Here is a 21,869-nt window from a genome sequence, read left to right as displayed (position 1 = left end):
CTTGACACACTCCCTCTTCAGAGATCAAGTTATAATTAAATCCAGGAAAACTCTGCCAGCTGGAACCCACAGGTTTTGAGTTGGATATTTGTTTTTGCAAAAGCCCACAGCTATAGCTTATATGTTGCTGCCACATGCACGACCAGTTAGGGTGATCATGAAATATTTGTTCTGTCTACAGTATATTTTGCTCGGCGAAAATGAAAGCCCACCAGGAAAGTGGACTTGCTTTGAATACAGATGTAAGCATTTTCTCACAAAACCAAAGCCCTACTTTTTCCAGACAGGACTAAAGGTTAGTTTGATATTGTGCCAACAAATAAGAAACCATAACTAAGTAGTTAAGAATAGATAAACACAAATGGCTTGGGAGAAGGGAGATGTCTGGTGGGGTGCCAGTGTGAAGCCAGATTTAACAGCTTCATCAAAGAGAATGTGTTAAATGCTCATTAACTATATTTACAAATGATCTCCAACTGGGAGGTGTTGCAAACAACAGAGGCTCACACATGAGCGCATGCACACACACATGCACACACTACACACACACACACAACAGGAAATGAAGTAACAGCTTGGAAAACAGATAGAAGATAAAATAATTTTAAAGACAGGCATTTAAAGAAAACATTAACATAGATTTAATGAGGAGTAATGCAACAACCTGAGAACAGAAGGTCGCTGTCTCTGACGAATGTCATAGGGACACTGCAGGTGGTAGGAGGGGAGTCCCTCCCTGCCCATGGTGGCAGGGGGTGTGCATGTCCAGAAAGAATCTCCAAAAAGATCTGAGACACTCAGAAAGAGAGAGAGCAGGGGTCACTGGACACCAACAGTACAGAGTAGTGATTGAAGAATATTTGCTAATAATATGCTGCCACGTTCTTAATGTTTGTTCCTATAATACCTCTAACTTTCCAGGAGTCATCGACCTAGACTGCACTGTGGATCTTGAGAGTGGGGGAAGGATCACACTGGGCCACGTTGGCACACCACAGTCATCGCACTGATTCTCAAGAGGCCATTAGGAGCACACCTCTTAAGGTATTTTTCTGGCTGTTGCAAAGACATCTTGAGGAAAAAGGAGTACATTCTAGATCTTGAGCTCCATCATGATGGCATCAGAGACCCAGAGCTAGCACCTGGACTCATGTCCAATCCTTGAATGTGACCTTCTGGGCTTCCCCTATAGCACGCTGCTGGCAAAGCATATGGAGAAAAGGCAGACGGGGACAGAAGACTGGCTGATAGGACACCTGGGTTGTAATTCTACCTCCACTGTGTGACCGTGGGCTCCTGCCGGACCTCCCTGGGTGTCAGTTTCCTAGGAAGATCAGAATTCCTTGGGGATCCCTGGGTGGCTCAGCGGTTTAGTGCCTGCCTTCAGCCCAGGTCATGATCCTGGAGACCCGGGATCGAGTCCCTCATCGGGCTCCCTGCATGGAGCCTGCTTCTCCCTCTGCCTGTGTCTCTGCCTCTCTTTCTCTCTGTGTCTCTCATGAAAAAATAAATAAAATCTTAAAAAAAAAAGGATCAGAATTCCTTATTGGAAAATCCCTGAATTGGCTTCAGGGAAGTCTTAACTCCCTTGATGTTTGTCACCATTTTATGTGAGTGTGCATATGTGCACTTTCTAGAGGAAGAGCATCTTCTTTAGGAAAGAATCATATTTTTAGAGATGTTTCTTATGCAAAAAAGTTAATGAACATTAAGCATCACTAGATTATTGGTAAGGTTCCTTCTAGAACTAAACTGTAATCCCTCACCCATGTAATTCCTTGAATCTCTAACCCACAGAAGCAGCCAGAGGTGCTGGTCATAAAGAATCTGAGGCACCTGCTCATTGTTAGTCACCGAACCTATAATCTAGACATCTGATCACCTTGATTAGGTGTGTTCAGGCTGAAAACCGTTGGAGGCTCTATGCCTCGTTGGTTAGGACATAGGAAAGGTAAGTCCAGGGGTGTCAGTTTGATAACATGTCTAGACCATTTCACTTTTCTCTTGGAAAGTCAACAAAGTGGGGTGAAGCTTCCACTGGGATTACCTGTTTTATACAGGTACAACTCCGAAATATTGGAACCCAAGAACAACTGCAGAAAAGGGAAAAATACATAGCCTTTCACTGCTTTTTGAAAAACATCAAGTGTAATGTCAATATCACGCCCTGAGCAAGAGCTTGTAAAGGGTTTACAGGCTTCTACTCTGGGAAACAGCTTTCCTTGCTCCCCTCCCCCCTCAATGTCTCCAGGGACACATTACAAAGTAATATTATCTACTCTGTAGTGTGCTAGGTGCTTATCTCGTTTAAGCCATGCTACATACAGCTGTGGCAAGTGGATAATATCAGCTTCATCCTCATTTTCCAGATGAAGAAACAGGGCTTTAGAAATGATTAGGCAACTTTTCTAAGGCCACTGATGGGGAGGGTTGGAAGTTGGATTCAAGTGCTGGCAGCCCTACTGAAGGCCTTGCTTCGAGGCTCAGCATTTGTGTCCGATTCCTATGAGTGGGGACAGAGGTGAGCAGGCTGGAGGTGGGGAGAAGGAGGTAGCATCACATATGCTCAGTGTGAGTGAGTGTCCTTCTTCACATGGACATCTCATAAACACAATATGGATTGGACACAGAGGTGCTCAAGTTTTATCTCCTAATGATTTCCTCAGAAAATTCACTCCAGGATAATATGGCTCAAGGCATAACAAATCTCTCTCTCTCTTTTTCCCTCTCCTTTCTCTCTCTCCCTCTTCTCACCCCACCCTTCACTTGTTTTCTCTTATTGTCTAACAGAATGATCCTTTGCAGTTCTGCTTCTTTTTTTTAAAAAAAAAAATTATTTATGGGAGACACACAGAGAGAGGCAGAGACACAGGTAGAGGGAGCAGCAGGACCCCACAGGGAGCGCGATGTGGGACTCGATCCCCATACCCCGGGATCACGCCCTGAGTTAAAGGCAGACGCTCAAAAGCTGAGCCACCCAGGCGTCCCAGTAAAACATCTTCTTAAGGTGGATCATGGGCATGCACTTATTGGTTTATACATTTTTCTCTGAAAAAAAAATCTGAATATCATTAAATCATGAACAAATTTTTTTCACAATCTGTCTAAAATATTTTTACTTAGCCTTAAAAAAGTTCATACCAGTTGATTGAGCAGCTCTATTTCTGGGAATCTGTTCTGAGGAAATAATCTGAAATGAGGACAAAGATGTATATGCCAAAAGTTCATCACAACATTATTTCTAATTAGAAAATCTTGAAATAGTTTAAAGAGCCTGACAAAGTATGATTGGACAAATCAGGCTGCATTTGTGAGCCGGACTATTACACAGACTTAAAAAAAAAAGATGCTTTACAGAGAGTTTTTAGTGGTATGAGGAAATGCATTTGATGAAATTTGTAAGTGGAAAGGCAGGATATGCAATTATGCATAAAGTAAAATTTCAAAGCTCTGGAAAAGTCTTTAAAAAGACTGAAAGTAAACAAGGCACATAGTGAGTGCCTCTGGGTTGTGCAACCATGGCCCCTTTGTACTTGTTTCCAAGTTTTAATTTTATACAACTGAGCATGTATTACTTTTATATAATGGAAAAAATGAAAATTGGTTCTTGTCATCAAAAATATCCTGGTAGATTCCTGGTAGATTCCAATTGCATCTGCAATTGGGAGGACTTTTGTCTCTTGTCCTGAAGTAGATCACATGCTGCTGCTGACAGCCGAGCTAACTCACGGGGCTAGGGCCGCCATTTTGGAGTTCAGGGTCTGTCCTCAGCCCCACTGGTCACCGCACTTCACAAAATATAGGTGACAATTCCTCCTGCAGACAGCTCACTGTTTCCTGTGGTGCCTCATCCAGTCCAACACCGGAGACGAAGGGAGGCCATTGGGAGACCCGAGTGGGTATGCCTGCTTCTGACCAAGCAGGGAAGAACTATGAAGGTGTGAGGTGACCTCACTCACACACACACACACACACACACACGCTCTCTCTCACACTCTCACACACACTCTCCCACTCACACTTTCACTCTCACACAGTCTCCCACACACCCACTCTCTCACACTCACACACTCGGGCTTTCACTCTTACACACACCTTCTCCCACACTCTCTCCCACTTACACTCTCACTCTTTCTCACACTCACACTTTCACTCTCACACTCACACACACTCTCTTCTTTCCCACACACACTCTCTCCCACACTCACACTCTCACACACTTTCACTCTCACACTCTCCCACACTATCTCTCACACACTCGCTCTTGCTTTCACACACACACACACACACACACACACACACACACACACACTCCATTCCCCCTGGCCTGACCTCCTCGGAAGGAAAGTATGTGGCAAGGGCCGGGGCCTCTGGGGCAGCTGTCTCGGGGCCCAGGTGGCTGCAGGGCAGCAGTCACAGCTGTGGGGCTGGGGGTGAGGCGGAGGCGGAAGGGGCTGCTCCGCGGTCATCTCCCTCTTCTTCACGTCCCCTCCTCAGTCTGCCAGTCATCCGGGAGGACGGCGTCGCGCTGGCTAACCAGCTGCCGAAGCCTGGGAGCCGGGGGAGGTAAACCCCGCGCGGCTGTGAGCACGCAGTAAGCCTCCTGGGGCGGGACCCTCGCCCTCCGTGAAGGTGGAGCGCGGCGGGCCCGGGCGTTAGGCCGGCGTCCTGGGGATCGCGGGGGCCCTTCCCTGCCTCCTGCTGCACCCTGGGGGCCCTGTCCCTGTGTCCTCCTGCCAGACAGGCACTAGCCAGAAAGCCAGGCCGTCAGCAGGCGCTGCAGCCGGCTCTGCGGCCGGGAGGAGCGAGCGGGCGGGGGCACAGCCGGGCTAAGGCCGGGCCTCACCTGGATCAAGCGTCTTCAAGTACTGTGGATCAATAGCACATATTTAAAATACAAAATATATTTATCTGATTTTTAAAATATATATTTAAAGATGTTTGAGGGACGCCTGGGTGGCTCAGTGGTTGAGCGTCTGCCTTCGGCTCAGGGCGTGATCCTGGGGTCCCCGGATCGAGTCCCATGTCTGGCTCCCTGCGGGGAGCCTGCTTCTCCCTCTGCCTGTGTCTCTGCCTCTCCCTCTGTGTCTCTCAGGAATAAATAAATAAAATCTTAAAAAAAAAAAAAAAGATTTGATTATAGGTACATTTGATATACATTTTAATATATAGTTGGATGTATTTTGAAACGTTTGGTAGGTGTATTTATATCTATGTTTGATATATATATGTGCTTTTTATCATCCTAATATTAGGCAGAGCTTAGCAAGCAACATTTATGTATGTATGTATTTATAAATGAAGCACTGTTCACTTCTCTTTTTCTTTTTCTTTTTTTTTAAGTCCTCCCTATATGCCCAACATGGGCCTCGAAGTCATGACCCCGAGATCAAGAGCTGCACGCTCCACCTAGTGAGCCAGCCAGGTGCCTCAGTAAGCATCATTTATGAAGTCAGATAGTACTTAAGTCATGACTCCCCTTCCTCCCCAACACATGGAGTTCCCCGCTCCACCCCTTGTTTCCTGACACAATCACTCCTAGCACTTTTAATTATTTTATTTGCATTTGTTTCCGGCATTGCCTTCCTCATTTCTAACGCATGTAACTTATCCTGCTAATTCTTTTTTATTCCTTCCCATTATAGACACATAGACCTTATTGGTTGACTTTTTTTTTTTTTTTTTGGTTGACTTTCCTAAACAAAAAATAAAGATTTAACATTCTATCCTGTCTCTCCCACCCCACCCCATTTTTCCTTCTTTTATACTCCCAGCATAGTAATTGTGCTCCTTCAGGGCCTCTGAATCAGAAGCCGAGGTAGAATTAGAAATGCACAAGATCTACTGGTACAGGTGCCTGTGAAAGCTTACAGGGCAGCTCCAGGGCTAATCTGACACCATGAAGCAGAGGGTCAAGGGAGGAAGGTTGGGTAGGAAGAGTCTTAGGCTTCAGAGTAGTTCTGAGAAGTCCAGGGCCAGGCTGATGCAGAGACCCCAAATAAAGCCTGACTGGCCAGTGGAGAAATCCTGCACTGGGCAGCAGTGGCTGGCTCTCATCCCCTTGCTGTGCTCAGGCAATAGCTGGGAACCTGGCAGGGCCACCTTTCCCAACGAAGACAACGCCAGGTCCCAAAGAGGTGACACACTCCCCATTGCAGGTCATCCTTTGAAGGGAGGACCTGAGCTGTGCATCTCCAGGCCATCACACTTAGGTTCTAATTGATGGTTCTCTTAATGTTCAGTGCTTCCATTATTGTCCGTAAATATTGCTCACAGCTGAATCATATCAGGTGCTATAATTCTATTTCTTTTCTCATCAATTATTTTTCCTTAGAGTTTTATTTTTTAAATTTGTTTACTTTTCTATATACATATCCACTCTCCTGCTCCCAACTTTCTGACAGAATAGAGAACACCCTGCAATATGGTAGAGCCCTTTTGTATATCAGCCAGTTTCCTTTCTTTCTTTCTTGGAGATGTTCCATCTGGAGCCCCATTCTGAGTTGGTTGTGCTTTGCTTATTCCCTCATTTTGGTGGAGCATGTCTTCTAGAAACTTGCTGAAAAGGGGTGTAAGTGATGGGAATGTTTTGATCCCTTCTGTACTTTTAGTCTACCCCATGCTTGTAAGTTTCTGGGTCAGAGATCATTTGTGCCTTAGAATTTGGAAGTTATTGTTTCCTGGCTTCTAGTGTTTCTACTGAGAAGTTAATGCCATTCAGATTCTTGATGTTTATGTGGCCTTTTTTTTTCTTCTTTCTGGCAGTTTTTTTTTTTTTTTTTAAGATTTTATTTATTTATTCATGAGAGAGAGAGAGCGAGAGAGAGGCAGAGACATAGGCAGAGGGAGAAGCAGGCTCCATGCAGGGAGTCTGATGGGGACTCGATCCCAGGTCTCCAGGATCACGCCCTGGACTGAAGGCAGCGCCAAACCGCTGAGCCACCTGGGCTGCCCTTTCTGGCAGCTTTTAAGATCTCCTGTTTACTCCTGGTGTTCTAAAATTTCATGCTGATATATCTTATTCTCTATGCTGGGTGCTAGGTGGGTCTTTTTAATCAGGAAACTTGTGTCTTTCACTTCCAGGAAATTTTTGTACTGTTTCATTGATTTCTTATATTTTGTTTTTTCAGTGCTTTCTAGAACATTTTTTTCCTTTTTTCTTTTTCTTTTTAATGCAGGCTCCCTCAGTGTGGAGCCCAGTGCAGGGCTTAAACTCATGACTCTGAGATCAAGACCTGAGCTGAGATCAAGAATAAGATGCTCAGCCACCTGAACCATTGAGGTGCCCCTAGAACTCTTATTATTCAGATATTTGACCCTATTGAACTGATCATCCAATTTCCTTAGGCTCTGTCCTGCTTCCTATCTAGTACTGACAGATTTTCTAAACTGTATCTTCTAAGCCTTCTACAGATTGTTTTTGTTACCAGAATGTTTCATTTTTATTATATCTGTTTTTAGTTTTGTTTCCCTTACCTCACTGAGGATACTCATTGTATATTTTGGATTCAGTTCTGTCCTCCACATTGTCTCTGTTACCTCTGGGTTCATTTTCCCCAATCATTTGCTTTCTGCTATTGTTTGATGATCCTTTCTTCTCACTTAAGACTGGGGCACCAGAAATCAGATTTACAATCTGATTGTACAAGCCCTATATTGTGGGGCTTTTGCTGTAGGCTTTACTGTGATTGATTTGCTAGAGGGCCCAGATTCTTGTAGGGGATCCCCAAATGTCAGTATTTGTAAATGTTCACTGTTGAGCAGGTCTTTTTCAACACAGAGGAATCCTCCTGTCTCTTCTCTTGGTGGTGGTATTTGGTTGAGGAGGCTGTTTAAAGCCCTGGCTGCAGGCAGCCCGGGTGGCTCAGCGGTTTAGCACCGCTTTCAGTCCAGGGCCTGATCCTAGAGACCCAGGATCAAATCCCACGTTGGGCTCCCTGCAAGGAGCCTCTTCTCCCTCTGCATGTGTCTCTGCCTCTCTCTCTCTCTGTGTCTCTCATGAATAAATAAATAAAATCTTAAAAAACTTAAAAAAAAAAAAATAAAGCCCTGGCATATTGCGAACTAAGTTTGGGAAGGTAACTGGAAAGTCTTGCCTTTCGGTACATAGAGTTTCTCAGTTCCCTTGTTTTTAGGATAGTGACTGTACCCCTTCCTCAGCCATTTCTGAGACCAGACTGTTTCTGGTTCAGCTTCTCCAGTCTTTTGCTATGACGGGGAGTGAAATGGTGTAGCTTCTTGGTTCCCCAGACAGGCCTAGGATAGTGGGGGCAGGGGACACCCAGTTCTCATTATTCCCTATACATAAACAATGTAGGGCTTCTAAATGTTTAGGCTTCTAAACAATCCTACCTTCAGCCCTTCCCATCCCTCTAGCCCTGCCTCCTTTCCCAGAATCTTCCTAGAGTGAGTGACTCCAATGACCTTGTTCTTATGGATAGTATCTAGTCCACACACCCCAAGTAATTAATTCTCAGTTTTCCCCATTGTATACTACATCAGTTGCTACTGTTTCCCTCAGCCTATGCTCAATCTTTCCAACTTTTTCTGGCATTTCTCATTTCTGTTATCTACCCTCCACCCTCCCCACCCAACCACGATTGTTCTGGTGTTTTTTTTTTTTTTTTTTCTCTTATTTCCATTTAACCAGGGTTTGAGAAGAGAGTGGGAAAAAGAGCATACGTTCAATCTACTATGTATAATGAGACATCATGCTTCTTCTATGTTTTATTTTTTTTTATGTTTTATTATTACAATGTCAACACCCTCCAGGCCAACATTCTGCATCAAAAATGGCTGAAAAGCACCTCCTTTGAGAAATGTGCTCAGAGAGGCAATTACTCTCAACTCTTCTTATTCCCAGATACTCTTCCTCTTTGACTCTTTTTTGATCAATTTCTTCATGAAGGTACTGAAAGATTACCCTTACTGTCTGATACTGTGCTACTTTATACACAGGAAGTCTCATTCCATCTTCATAGAATCCTCACCAGCTAGGTATTATTATACCCATTCAACAGACAAGATCAATGGCTTGGAAATATTTCCTAGGAAACAGCTGGTAAGACATGGAGGCTGGGCTCAAGTGGGATCAGTCTTATTTTTTAAATTAATTAATTAATTAATTAATTAATTAATTAATTTAGAGAGTGGAGGTGGGAGGGGCACCTGGGTGCCTTGAATCCTCAGTCTTACTTCTAAAAGCCCACTGCTCTTTCCAGGGCACTTTCCTACCCACCCTGAAGAGGGTGTTTATGCTAGGTGGCTGCAGTACTTGCAGGCCAAGTGCTTTGTGGGAAGATGTGAGTTCCATGGAGCCAGAGGACTCATTTGCCTGCTCACTTCCATCTCCCAAGCACAGAACAATATTTGCTGTACTGAAAATACACTATCAATATTTTTTGAATGAATGAATGAATGACTGAATGACTGGATGAACATGACCTCATTTAACTCTCAAAGCAAATTAGTCAGTCATTCTAATATTCTAATATTCGAGTTAATATATCTGATACTAACCTTTTGTAAAACTGAAACAAGTCTCAGAAATTTGGGACTGTGTTTTTCCAGAGGATCATTCTTTTCAGGAAGTGTGGCTTTCATGTAATCTGTGAGATAACCTATGCTAAGGTGTCCACTGGGCCTGAAGGAGAGTGCTGAGTTGGCTTGGCTAAGTTAGTCCAGAATTAGTCAGCATTCATTCAACAAAATATTAGTGAGTATCCACTGTGTACTACTGGGCTGTGAGATTTATATTCATTAAATCTCCTCTCATCTCTACAATAGCCCTGCCAGAGAGCTTGTTGGCCTAAAACCATTTCCAAAATATCCATTTGTCCAATGAAGAGTTTTATTAAAATTCAACCTCTGTTTGAGAATCTGGACTTCATTTTAGTGTCTTCTATTCCCTTGGCATTTTGGAAGAGTTAAATGGTTTAAAACAATCCTTTCCTGTAAGGCCACTTCTGGCTTGATTTCGTGTTTCTATTAGGTATTTATTGAACTTGCAGGGCTTTTTTTAAATGATGGGATTGTTCTGGATACTTGAAAGTGCCTTATTTCTTTTGACCTACTTTTGGAGAGTTAGACTCCTTTTGGTCCATTTATGCAAAGCCTTTTATTCAGAATTCAAATGAAATTAAAACTTAATTTAATTTAATATTTATTTCCAGGACACCTGAACAGATGCAAAACACTCCAAAGGGGATTGAGTTTACATGAATGGGTTTTTGGGTAAGATGTTCTTTATCCAGACTGTAATGAGGAAAAAAAAATGGAGACAAAGACCTAGGGAATCCACTTACTACCCTCCTCTCCCTTCCTTTCCTTCTTCCTCTCCTTCTACTGTAATCCACGGAGAAAAAGAGTGGGTTCCTCCCAGCCCCTGATTTTTATGATTCTAGGTGTTAAATGCTATTTTTCCACTTCTCCTGAGTTAACAGTATGGGCTCTTGTGGGTCACTCACTAGATGTATTGGAGGTATGCAAAACTGGCAACCTCTGCAACAAGCCTACCTACCTATTCATCCAAAAATCATGCCCCAAAACATCAGTGGAGCATGTGAATGGCTTAAAATAAGAATAACTAAAATAGCCAGAGAATTAGAAAACTTTGTAGCACTTGCATAGTGATTGTTTTTTTTTTTTTTTTTTTTAAAGATTTTATTTATTTATTCATGAGAGACAGAGAGAGAGGCAGAGACACAAGCAGAGGGAGAAGCAGGCTCCATGCAGGGAGTGCGATGTGGGACTCAATCCCAGGACCCCAGGATCATGCCCTGGGCCAAAGTCAGGTGCTAAACCGCTAAGCCACCCACGCGTCCCTTGCATAATGATTGTACTAATTATGGCAACACTTATAATAGTTTAATCAGGTAGAAGAGGGGAGCTCACATTTTTTCTGTCGACCTCATATGTCCTTGGTTCAGAATTTGTGGAGTTTGTTAAATGTGTTAACTGCTTGAACAAGTCTATTTTTGGTATGGGAAAATGGAATCAAGATTGCACTGAGCAATTTGAGGGAGAGGTAAGGGCTCAGGGATGTCATATAAGTAATGGAATATTTTAGGGTACCGGGGTGGCTCAGGTCATGATCTCTGGGTTGTGGGATTAAGCCCCACACCAGGCTCCATGGTCAGCACAGAGTCCGCTTGGGATTCTCTCTCTCCCTTTGTCTGATACTGCCACCAAGCTCACACATATGCTGTAAATAAATTAATTAATTAATCTTAAAAAAAAGAGTTATAGAATATTTTAGAACATGGTCCTGTTAAAAAAAAAAACACAAAAGAACATGGTCCTATTAAACTCAATTTAGGAAACATAGAGTGTTCAAAGACTCTATATTTTGTTGCTTTTTTTATAAAAATGTTAAAAATGGATGATTCTTGGGGTGCCTGGGTGGCTCATTCAGTTAAGCATCTGCCTTCAGCTTGAGTCATGATCCCAGGGTCCATATCAGCTCCCTGCTCAGCAGAGAGTTTGCCTGCTGTTCCCCCTACTTGTGCTCTCTCTCTCTCTGTCAAATAGATAAATATAATCTTTTAAAAAATAGATGATTCTTTGTTTAAAAAAAAAGAATAAAGAATGATTATCTTTATTTTCATATTTGGAAAACTATTGGAGTGTCAACATAATGTCTACAAACTTCCAGGAAGAATTTTTTTTTTTTAGAATTCCCTGGACATTATCTGGAATAAAGGTGATGTCCTGCTGCCGCCACAGTGCTATCTGGGCCATTAAGATCATCTGATCCTTGCCACCAGTATGTCGGCAGAGATTCCAACCACCTGACTCTGAAGGGGACTTTTCCTGGAAACTCTCAGCTGACCGGTCTGGGCATAATGAACCAAATGTCCCTCCATGCTATAAAATTCTACCACTCTAACTTTTCAGGTGTTAAAATTGTTTTTTGAAAAGTATATCTATAGGGATATCCATCAAAAGGGGACTTTAGAGTGTTGTTGACTGTGACAGCTGAGTCGGCTGTCTGGTCTGTGCCAGGAGTTGCATCAGCTGTGAGTACATTCCTGTGTGAAGTGTGTAGACTCCGGGGCTAGACTTCTTGGATCCAAACACTGGCTCCTATGCATGCTGGTTATGTGACTAGCTGTGTGCCCTCTTATCAGTAAAGTAAGGATTTTATGTAACTACTTCACAGGGTTGTTGTGAGGACAAAATGAGTTAAAATGTGTAAAAAGCTTAGAAGGGTGCCTAGGACCTGTAAGTGGTATAATAAGTGTTAGTTAGGAATGTATTACTATCATTAGTTTTTATGTAAAGTATATGCAATATATAAGGCACTTTTTGGGGTTATAAATGCATGGGAGTATACTTGCAGGTATATATATACACACAATTATTCCTTTTATAATCCTGGAAGTGCAATTTCTCAATAGTGCACTTTCTCTTCCTTTCACTTTGCAGCTACTTGCCACTAAACAGCTTTCTCATAATCCCTACCCCCACCCCCACTGTTTTTGGATGTATACATTTTACCTTTTCCTCCATCACAGCTTATCTAATTTAGACAAGGCTGGACAAGGTTTCTTCTGGCTTCAAGTTCTACGTCTGCTGTTTCAGATTTAGATTGATATTTTACTACCACCTATCTTTAACCTGGTATGGCTTAAGGACTAGACTAGACCTTTTAGATGGATTATCATTTAATCCTTACAAAAAATCTCCAAAGTTTTATTCATCTTACAGATGAATAAAAGCAAAAGTAGAGAGGCAAACTACCTACTCAAGTCTTCATGACTAGGTAGGAAGTAGAGAGCTAGGGAGAGAACCCGTTTATTCTTACTGCAAGCTCCATTCTCTTCCCTCTACTCATAACCCCTTCCTCACAAAACAGTATAAATAAAATAATACTGCACAAATTCCATCAATATCATGCCCTTGAAACTATCTAAAAGACCCATCTAGAATTCCATAGATTTCTTATATCTCTCCATTCTCCTTTAAATAAATCAGCTTTTTCTCCTGTACTCCATCCATCCATCTATCCATCCATTCATTGATCCAATCATATCATCCACTTATCCATCTGATCACATATTTTTATTATATTTTATTTTTTAGATTTATTTTTATTGGAGAGAGGGAGAGAGAGAATGGAAGGAGGGGCAGAGGGAGAGGGAGACAGAGAATCCTCAAGCAGACTCTCTGCTGAGAATGGAGCCCAAAGAGGGGCCTTATGCCAGGCCCCTGAAATCATGACTTGAGCTGAAATTGAGAGTTGGACCCCCAACTGACTGAGTGCACCCACTCCTATCTGATCACATATTTATCCAATTATCCACTCATTCATCCATCCATCCTTTTACTAATTATCTATGTTCCAGGCATTGTAGTAGGTTCTAAAGAAATTTATATCTTTAAGGAGGTCTCAGGTTAGGGAAAAGGGCAAAATATAAACTAAAAATTGACATATAATGTGGTGAATGTTACTATATCATGGTATTTACAAGGTGTTCTCGAAATGCAGAAGAGGTAGGGAGGGAATTCTAACTTTTCATAAGGCATATTTTCAAACTGTGGTCCTTGGTGATTTAGAAGGTCAACAGGGGAACCACCTGAAGCTGTGTGCAAAGTCTTTTTTTTTTTTTTTTTTATTCCCCTCCTTCCCCGCCCCTCGCAAAGTCTTTTTAGAGAGGTTTGTGACCAAGGCCTCATAGAGGAGTTTTAATTATGTTTATGTTTGAGCTGATCAAGAGTTTACCAGGAATCAAAAGGGGAGGAAGACATTACAGGCAAAAGAAACCATAAGTGAAAAACCACAGGCAAATTATTTGCTAGGACTCCAACCTAGAGTACCATTTGAGAGTAGCAGGGGACAAAGCACCTAGAATAGGTAGTTAGGGTTCAGATAAAGAAAGGAACAGGGTGCAAGGCCAAGAATTAATTCTCAAGGATATTGAAAATGTTCTCAAAAGGAGTATTATAGTTTATCATAAAATTTATTCTCTAGTGTCATTAAACAAAATGGTAAAAGTTCTTATGGTCCATTTCCAGAAACTTGTAACAGATTCTCTATATTTGGGGGTAAATTTGCATTCAGGAGTTGAGCTAGGAGGCTAAACTTGTTTCTGGGAAATAATGTGTTCTGAATTCCAAACAATGCCTTACAAAACTTCTAGAGAAAAATGAGGCCATGAATTGGCTTGGTGGCATAGCCCCTTAGTGACATGCCTGATGTTCAAATATGGGCCAAGGAAAGGGAATCTGAACATTTGTTTATTTTATTACTCAAAAAGCAGCAGAGAGCTTTTTCGAAGTGGATATTACTTAATGGTAATGGTAGTTAAATTTATGATAGAGGTTTCACCCGGAAAGTGTCTGCAACATTGCTTTTATTTTCTTCCCAAACATCTGTGGTTGAGATTAAGTAGGTTAGTTGAATTAAGATATATATACAATCATCTCCCAAAGAGGAAGCTGGTGTGAACTAGAAACATTTCTATAGATTTCAAGGCTCATTTGCCAGTCTCCTTAGATAGGACAGAAGCGATGTTTCTAAGCCTAATAATTCCCCTTTCTGTCTGAGATGATCAATACATCTTTTTGCATCCTCCAGCACAAAAACCCAAATGTGCTTCCTTTTCTAAAAGGAAGCCTCTGTCTTGCTGGGATTCAGAGGGCATAATCCCATGACACAGTTTGCAGTCAATTTCTGGCATCTGAAAAACCTTCCCTCTTTCAAGAACTGTGGGCGACCAGTCAAGAGGGAACAGCATTTTGGCATTTGTATGGACAATCTTACCTGCCAACTGGGCCGCTCTTAGTGTATTGTTTCTGAAACCAGGGGAAGCACAAGAACAGAGGCTCTGTACTGTCAGAACATTTGTGATGAGCACACTGAGTCAAAGGGAAAGACAAGCAGGCGCGTTTGTTCCTTTTCTCCCATACCAGCCTTTCCTGAATTCTTGAACATTCTCCTAGGGCATGATGGTTACCTCTCAAGACTCCTGTTTCAGATTTCTTCACTTTCTTAATGCCATAGTCACAGAACCAGGTGTTTTACACACAGTTGTTCTGACTGGCACACTAGCACTTTTTCCTCCATGACCTATCACCTCCAATGCTCCACTTTGGGGATCCATCTTACCAAAAAAAAAAAGTGGAAATTTAATGAGGCACAGTAGGCCAATATGTTCAGATGGACACTACTTCTAGGATTTCTTTTCATAATTCTGTTTTCATTCCACAAGTATATATGGGGTATCAACTGTCATAGGCACTGCCCCAAACTTCTCAGAGAAGATGGTAAGCAGACTAGACTTCTGGAAGTAACCCGTGAGGCCTCCGCTCATCCAAGCCCAGTTTGGGATTGGAGGAGCCAGAAGAACCCCAGGAGCCAGGCTGGAGGGCTCAGCATCCACACTTCATGCTGCTGGGCCCTCAGAGCCTTGTTTATCACCACCATAGGCTTCTCTATCTTTAATGGATAAGTCTAACCTCCTTTCTAATTCAAAAGGAAACGAACTTCACACTAGGATATACTGCTTTAACAGAGAAGATCAAAACAAAGTTGAGAGAAAATCTCAGCAGGATAGTGAATGCTACATAGTTAATCAGATGGTCCCAGTCCCCTGAGGCTTATAATAGGAGTACATAGTTCCATCCTTCATTCCTAGCATGAGTGGAAAGATTTTAAAATAAGTTTAGAGATAAGCTGGGGTTGGAAAAGTGCTGGCTTTTTAACAGTAAAAACTTTTCTTGGCTTACAATCCCGTGTTAGAGTCTCAGCGTCTGGGGGGGAAGTTTTTATATAAATCTCTACATAATTATAGGTATATATTTTATATGAACACTAAGTCACCAAACCTCAACAAAACCGGGTAGGAGAATTCGGAAGCAGCGGAGGCTTCCTGGCCTCTTGAATTCTGAGCAATTCATCGGTAGCACTGACAGTCCTGACACTGACCGTGACTTTTTACCTGTTAGCTACCGTAGTCCCCTCCCCAATATTCCCGCCTCCAGGTCCGAAGGCCGCTTCCACACCGCAAAAACAGTTTTAAAATTTGAAAACGGACATCCTACATACCCTGCAGTCCCGATCCTCCATGAAGGGAGCGGCTGTGTTGCTATCAGGCCATACGTTCGAATGTTCTCCGACTTCCTTTCTGACTCAGATCGAATGAATCCACAGCACTGATGTAAGGCTCTTAATGGGAATCTGTTTTCAATTCAGGGCAGATGTGGGACACTCTTGTAGCCCTAGGGATTATCAACTTTAAAACAAATCGCCTTCAGGATGATAAGTCAAGAGGCAGTAACCGTTTCCTGAGGCCTCCTTGGGGTTCCTTCCAGATGCTTAACATATAACACAATAACTATGGCACAAAAAGCAGGTTTTGCTGTTGAGGTTGTCAGACTTTAAGACAAAGCTTGCAAATGATCCTCGGAAACAAGGCATGTAAGTACATTGCAGAACTTTTACGCAGAAATTCAGATATTTTAATAACACGCAAAAGTGGTCAAAATGTCCCCATCCCTCCACCCCCCTAAACTCTCTCAGCACCATGTTCGGTTCATTGAGTATAGTTTTTCCACACGTTAAAATTAAACTGTTCTGATTCAGAATTTTCTTGGCTCAAGGAAAGGAAGAGGAGGACTATTCCAAGACTTCCACAGAGAAACATCCAGAAATCAATTTTACATGATACGTTTAATGTTCTAGAATTAGTATTCACGCAGCACAAACTGCCTGCATCTTGGAGCACCCTTCTGTTCTGAGACCACTCTGCAGGGCTGACCCTGCCGGGATTTTAGACTCAATAAAGCATAGCTGGGGTTTAATATACTTTAACCCAATTTATCAGCCCTGAGAAAAGGGTAAGAAAAACCCCTACTAACTTGTAAGAAATCTAAAAGAAAAATCTTAGGATTTTTAAATAAAACTTTCCTTTTAATGAAACAAGTTTTACATAGAACTTTAAAATATGCAAAGTTAGCGTGCCTGGCATTTCCCCATAAAGTACACACAGATGAGTTTAGGTATAAGGAACATTAGCGTCAGAAAATAGTAGCATTGAATTATATGTTGAGAAAACACAGTCTACTCTTTAAAATTAATATCATGAGAGTGACATAACAGATTCACATGGTGAAATATTAAGTCACCCACCAATGAACACTAGGGCTACTATTTCTCTTATCTTCATGGGGCAGAAGAAGTTAAGCTTCCAGTAGCTTACACATGTGCTAAATAACCAGTAGGCAGCATTTCAAGGGGTGTTAAGTGTTCTAGATGGGACCTAAGGGGACTTGTCCCCACATCTCTTTAATGGGGAGTTCTGGGCAAGCCATGGCCCAGGTTACAGTCTCTTTGTAAAGTGGCTGAATTCGGTAGGTGGTTTCTAAAATCCATACTCAAGTATCAGTTATAATGCATTAACCAAAATCTGACAGAGCAGAAAACTTGCCTTTTTTCGTTTTCAGGGGTAATCCCCAATTACCACTAGCCAGACTATCTCAGACAAAATTTGTTTCCCACTTTGAAACATATATTTATTTTCATGGCAAAGGCAAGTTTTAGCTAAAAAGTTGGAGCTGAAGGGCAAAGAAACCTACTACCTTATATAAATTAGACACCTGGATTCTTGTTTTCCTCTGGTTTCATAGGCTTCTTGGGAAAGAATTATCTTTTTTTTTTTTTTTTTTTTTTTTAATTTTTATTTATTTATGATAGTCATCACACACAGAGAGAGAGAGGCAGAGACACAGGCAGAAGGAGAAGCAGGCTCCATGCACCGGGAGCCCGATGTGGGATTCGATCCCGGGTCTCCAGGATCGCGCCCTAGGCCAAAGGCAGGCGCCAAACCACTGCGCCACCCAGGGATCCCTAAGTGATACTTTAGAATTCTGGTCCTCCTCATGGACATCAGTAATGTACTTAGCACATTTATTATGATTAGTTAATCAAAAAAAATTAAATGGGTAAGTCAGATGTTGTCAGTGAGCCATGGGTAACTCTGATAGATGGGGAAGGTGGGGATATCTGGCATAGGGGGTAGGTAGTGTGAGATGGTAACAGAATATGGGGTTGAGCTGTGAAGTCCAGGTGCTAGTTCCAGGGCTGCTGCTGAGTACTTCTCTTTTCTAAACCTCCGATTCCTTGTCTATACGAGGAAGGCATTGATTGCTGCATCTTTTTTCTTGCCTAAATGATCAAAGGAGAAATTTTGCCCCCTGAGATGTCACTTTGGTTTCGGAGTTTGACTTCCAGGAGCACTGAAGCTATGCCTATAAAATCAGAAGTTCTGTGTACATCAGATAATAACTGTAGATGAGGCAAAGATCTACAGTTAACCTGTGATATTTTCATTTTTGCAACAGCTCTATAGAAAAGAGCTCAGGTATACCAGTCAAGTCCTGTTACAGAGAACATCATAATAATTAGTTTTCTTTCCATAAACCTATTTTTATTTCTCAGTTATGATTTGATCGTTTTTTTTTTTTTTTCAGTAGGCTCCATATGCAGTGTGAAGCCCAATGCAAGACTCAAACCCATGACCCCGAGATCAAGACCTGAGCTGAGATCAAGTGTTGGGCACTCAACTGATTGAGTCACCCAGGTACCCCTGGTATATGAACACTTTTTTAGTTTTATTTTTTAAAAAAATTTTATTTATTTATTCATGAGAGACACACAGAGAGAGGCAGAGACATAGGCAGAGGGAGAAGCAGGCTCCCTGCAGGGAACCTAATGTGGGACTTGATCCCAGGATCCTGGGATCACAATCTGAGCCCAAGGTAGATGCTCAACCACTGAGCCACCCAGGCATCCCATGAACATTTTTTTAAAAGCCAAGTATAATACTGGTGTTGTGGGCTGGCTTGTGTCTCCCTCAAATTCGTATGTTGAAGTCCTAACCCCAGTACTTCTGAATGTGATTTTATTTGGAGGGAGGATCTTTATAGAGGTAATTAAATTAAAATGAGGTCATTACGATGAGCACTCATCTGACTATTAAAAAGGGGAAATTTAGACATAGACACATGCATACTAGAAGACATCACAAGAACAGAACAAGGGCCACCTTTAAGCCAAGGAGAGCTGCCTGGAACAGATTCCCATTTCTGGCCCTCAGAAGGATCAACCTTGCTGACACCTTGATTTTGGACTTCTAGCCTCCAGAACTGGGAGACAGTACATCTCTGTTGTTTTAGCACCTCCTCTGCGGTACCTTGTTTAGCAGCCCTAGCAAACTAACGCAATTGACATCCTCTGAACAATGATCGATTGTGCATGATGTCTTGCACCCTACTGTGTATCAAACACTCAGGTAAACAAATCAAGTATTCTAGAAGCGAAGAATGTGAGAGGTGGAAGAAATGGGCCCTGGGAATGGGCTGACAATGGGGGAAGGCCGTTAGTAGCAATAAATACATTTTTTGTTTAAAAAAAATTCCTACTATCTATTACCTGCCGCTTCCCCCCACTCAGTCCATGAATCCAAAACACAGTATAACACAGAAATGATTCAACAAAGCACACAAAATACAAACAAATGTACAAATGTAAAAACCTAATGAAGTTAGGGGCACCTGGGTGGCACAGTTGGTTAAGCTCTGACTTTTGGTTTCAGCATAGGTTATGATCTCAGGATCCTGGGATGGAGCCCCACATTGGGCTCTGCACTGAGTGCAGAGTCTGCTTAAGACTCTCTCCCTCTCCCTCTTCTCCTCCCTACCCATGCTTTCTTGCTCTCTCAAATAAGTAAATAAATCTTTAAAACAATAACAAATACAATAACAAAAACCTAAAGAAGCTAGGAGTGGCCAAGGCTACACTTGGGAATGCCTACAGCCACCTTCTCAATCTGGGTATCATGTATGCTGACTTAGCACAAGCACTGGGCCATGCCTCCACCAACCATGCCACCCACTCTGAGCATGCATAATATACCCTCTTAGTAATTAGAAGGATTTTTTCCCCAATACAAACAAACGCAGCAAGAACATACATTTTATATCACAAAAAAAGTGAGTCTCCCAATGAAGGCACTCTTTCAGAAACAGAGGGAGATGCTAAGGAACAGGGACTTTAAAACAAGCACTGATTACCCGGGGCAAGTTGATATCATTTCCAAAGATAAAACCCAGCCTGGATCCAGCCTCATTTTTCCCAAATGCCTTATCTGGCAAAGTTTGGAAGTGAGCAAATTTTACAAAGCCATTTTAAAGGAAATGCAAATGTTCTGAACTTAGATATTCATTAAAATCAGTCTCCATTATCTTTCTTCTTAACAAGCTTAGGATTAAACGCAGTCTCTAAATACTGACAGTATTTATGGCTCACACAAAGCTGAGACAAAGGCTGGACTCAGTGCAGGAAGTAGGAAGGAAGAAAGATTTTCAAGTTAACTACGTAGGCCAGGCAAGTGGATGGGGCCCCAGAGAAAACGGGATTCTGCAAGACTTAACTTCTCAAAGACAATGCTAGAATGTTCAGCGGAAACTGATAGACCAGTGGTTCTGGCAGAGTTTGATGCTTTCAAAATAGTGAGGAGGAGTGGAAATATCTCTTGCCTCGCAGAGTTGAGCCGAGTTTGGCAACGTGGATAACAGTAGTTAATTAACTTTTCTCCCTTCGTATTTGCCATTGTAGCTTGTCTGTGTGTTATTTACATTAAACCCGATCTACCTAGCTTTCCCAGGAGACCTAAAGTAATAACGGAGGCTTTACAGAGCTGTGCAACAGAACCTTTTCTTTTCTTTTTTTTTTAAAGATTTTATTTATTTATTCATTCATGATAGACAGAGACAGAGAGAGAGAGAGAGAGAGAGAGATGGAGAGAGAGGCAGAGACACAGGCAGAGGGAGAAGCAGGCTCCACGCAGGGAGCCTGCCTCAGGCCTTGATCCCCGCACCCCAGGATCGCGCCCCAGGCCAAAGGCAGGCACTAAACTGCTTAGCCACCCAGGGATCCCCAACAGATCCTTTTCGTGGGGGACCAAATAAACATTTAGCTATGTGTGTCCCATTCTCATTGTGCGCACCAAAACTTGAGCTTATTATTTTATTTCACAATATTCAAACATTTGTTCTTAATCGGCGAATTCTTTTGGTTCATTTCTTGCCATTCCAAATTGTTTGATCAAGGAAAGTTCTGAACTGAAATTCTTCTCCATCAGTCAAGATTTCCCAAAACTCTAGAAAGGGGTCCGTGTCAATTCTGGGACTAACAGTGTTATCAGTTGTGTTGTTTACTGTTCACATAGTTGGTTAACACACATTTGCATTTCATTCATGGGATTCATAAAGTTTCACATGGTTTAGAGATGAATAAAGTGTGAAGACTTTAAACAATATTCCTTCCAACTCTCAGACTCTGATTCAACATAGTGTTTCTCATACTTGCCTGCTGTGAAGAGACAGCTAGGGGTACTTGTTGAAAATACGGACTTCTAGGCACTTCTCTTAGAAGCTGATTATGTAGAAATGGAGGGACTCTGGGGCTCCTTATCACTGTGCAAGTCTGAGAAATACTTGATTCTCTTGATTCTTAACCTTGGCTGGATATTGGAATCACTTGCAGAGGGGGAAAAAATAGTACTGAGCCTGGGTCTCACTCCTAGAGATTCCATGTGTGGCCTGGCATTTGGATTTTTAGAAGCTTCCAGTTGATTCTAATGTGCAGGCAGGGTTGAGAATCACTGATTGGATTGAAATGACAGTCAATTAAGGGAAACATGTGTGAAATCAATATTTAACACTTCTATTAAGATGTTCAAAGTGTATCACTTGAATCTTTGACAACCCGTTGAGGTGGGAAGAGTGGACATTATCTTTCTTTGTGGACCAGCCAATCAAAACTCAGAGAAGTGAAGTGGCAGGATGGAGGTCCTACTTGAAGCAGA

The 21,869-nt window shown here is 42.1% G+C and overlaps 1 protein-coding gene across 3 annotated transcripts in view; it reads right to left on the bottom strand.

Moving 5' to 3' along the window:
• The window catches only part of SASH1 (SAM and SH3 domain containing 1), a 331,377-nt gene that overhangs the window by 240,482 nt on the left and 69,026 nt on the right, over positions 1–21,869 (bottom strand). Inside the window, exon 1 of one of the 3 annotated variants that reach the window (XM_035708154.2) lies at positions 16,049–16,239. The exons of the other annotated variants lie outside the window; for them this stretch is intronic. Within the exon in view, the coding sequence (XP_035564047.1) occupies positions 16,049–16,069 (21 nt within the window). The 5' untranslated portion in view covers positions 16,070–16,239. Of the gene's footprint in view, positions 1–16,048; positions 16,240–21,869 lie in introns of those variants that run through there. 3 annotated transcript variants of the gene reach the window in all.

This window comes from Canis lupus, chromosome 1, assembly GCF_003254725.2.
Source record: "Canis lupus dingo isolate Sandy chromosome 1, ASM325472v2, whole genome shotgun sequence".
NCBI lineage: Eukaryota > Metazoa > Chordata > Mammalia > Carnivora > Canidae > Canis > Canis lupus.
Note: the sequence above shows the minus strand (reverse complement) of the source record. Positions and strands in the feature narration are given on the sequence as shown.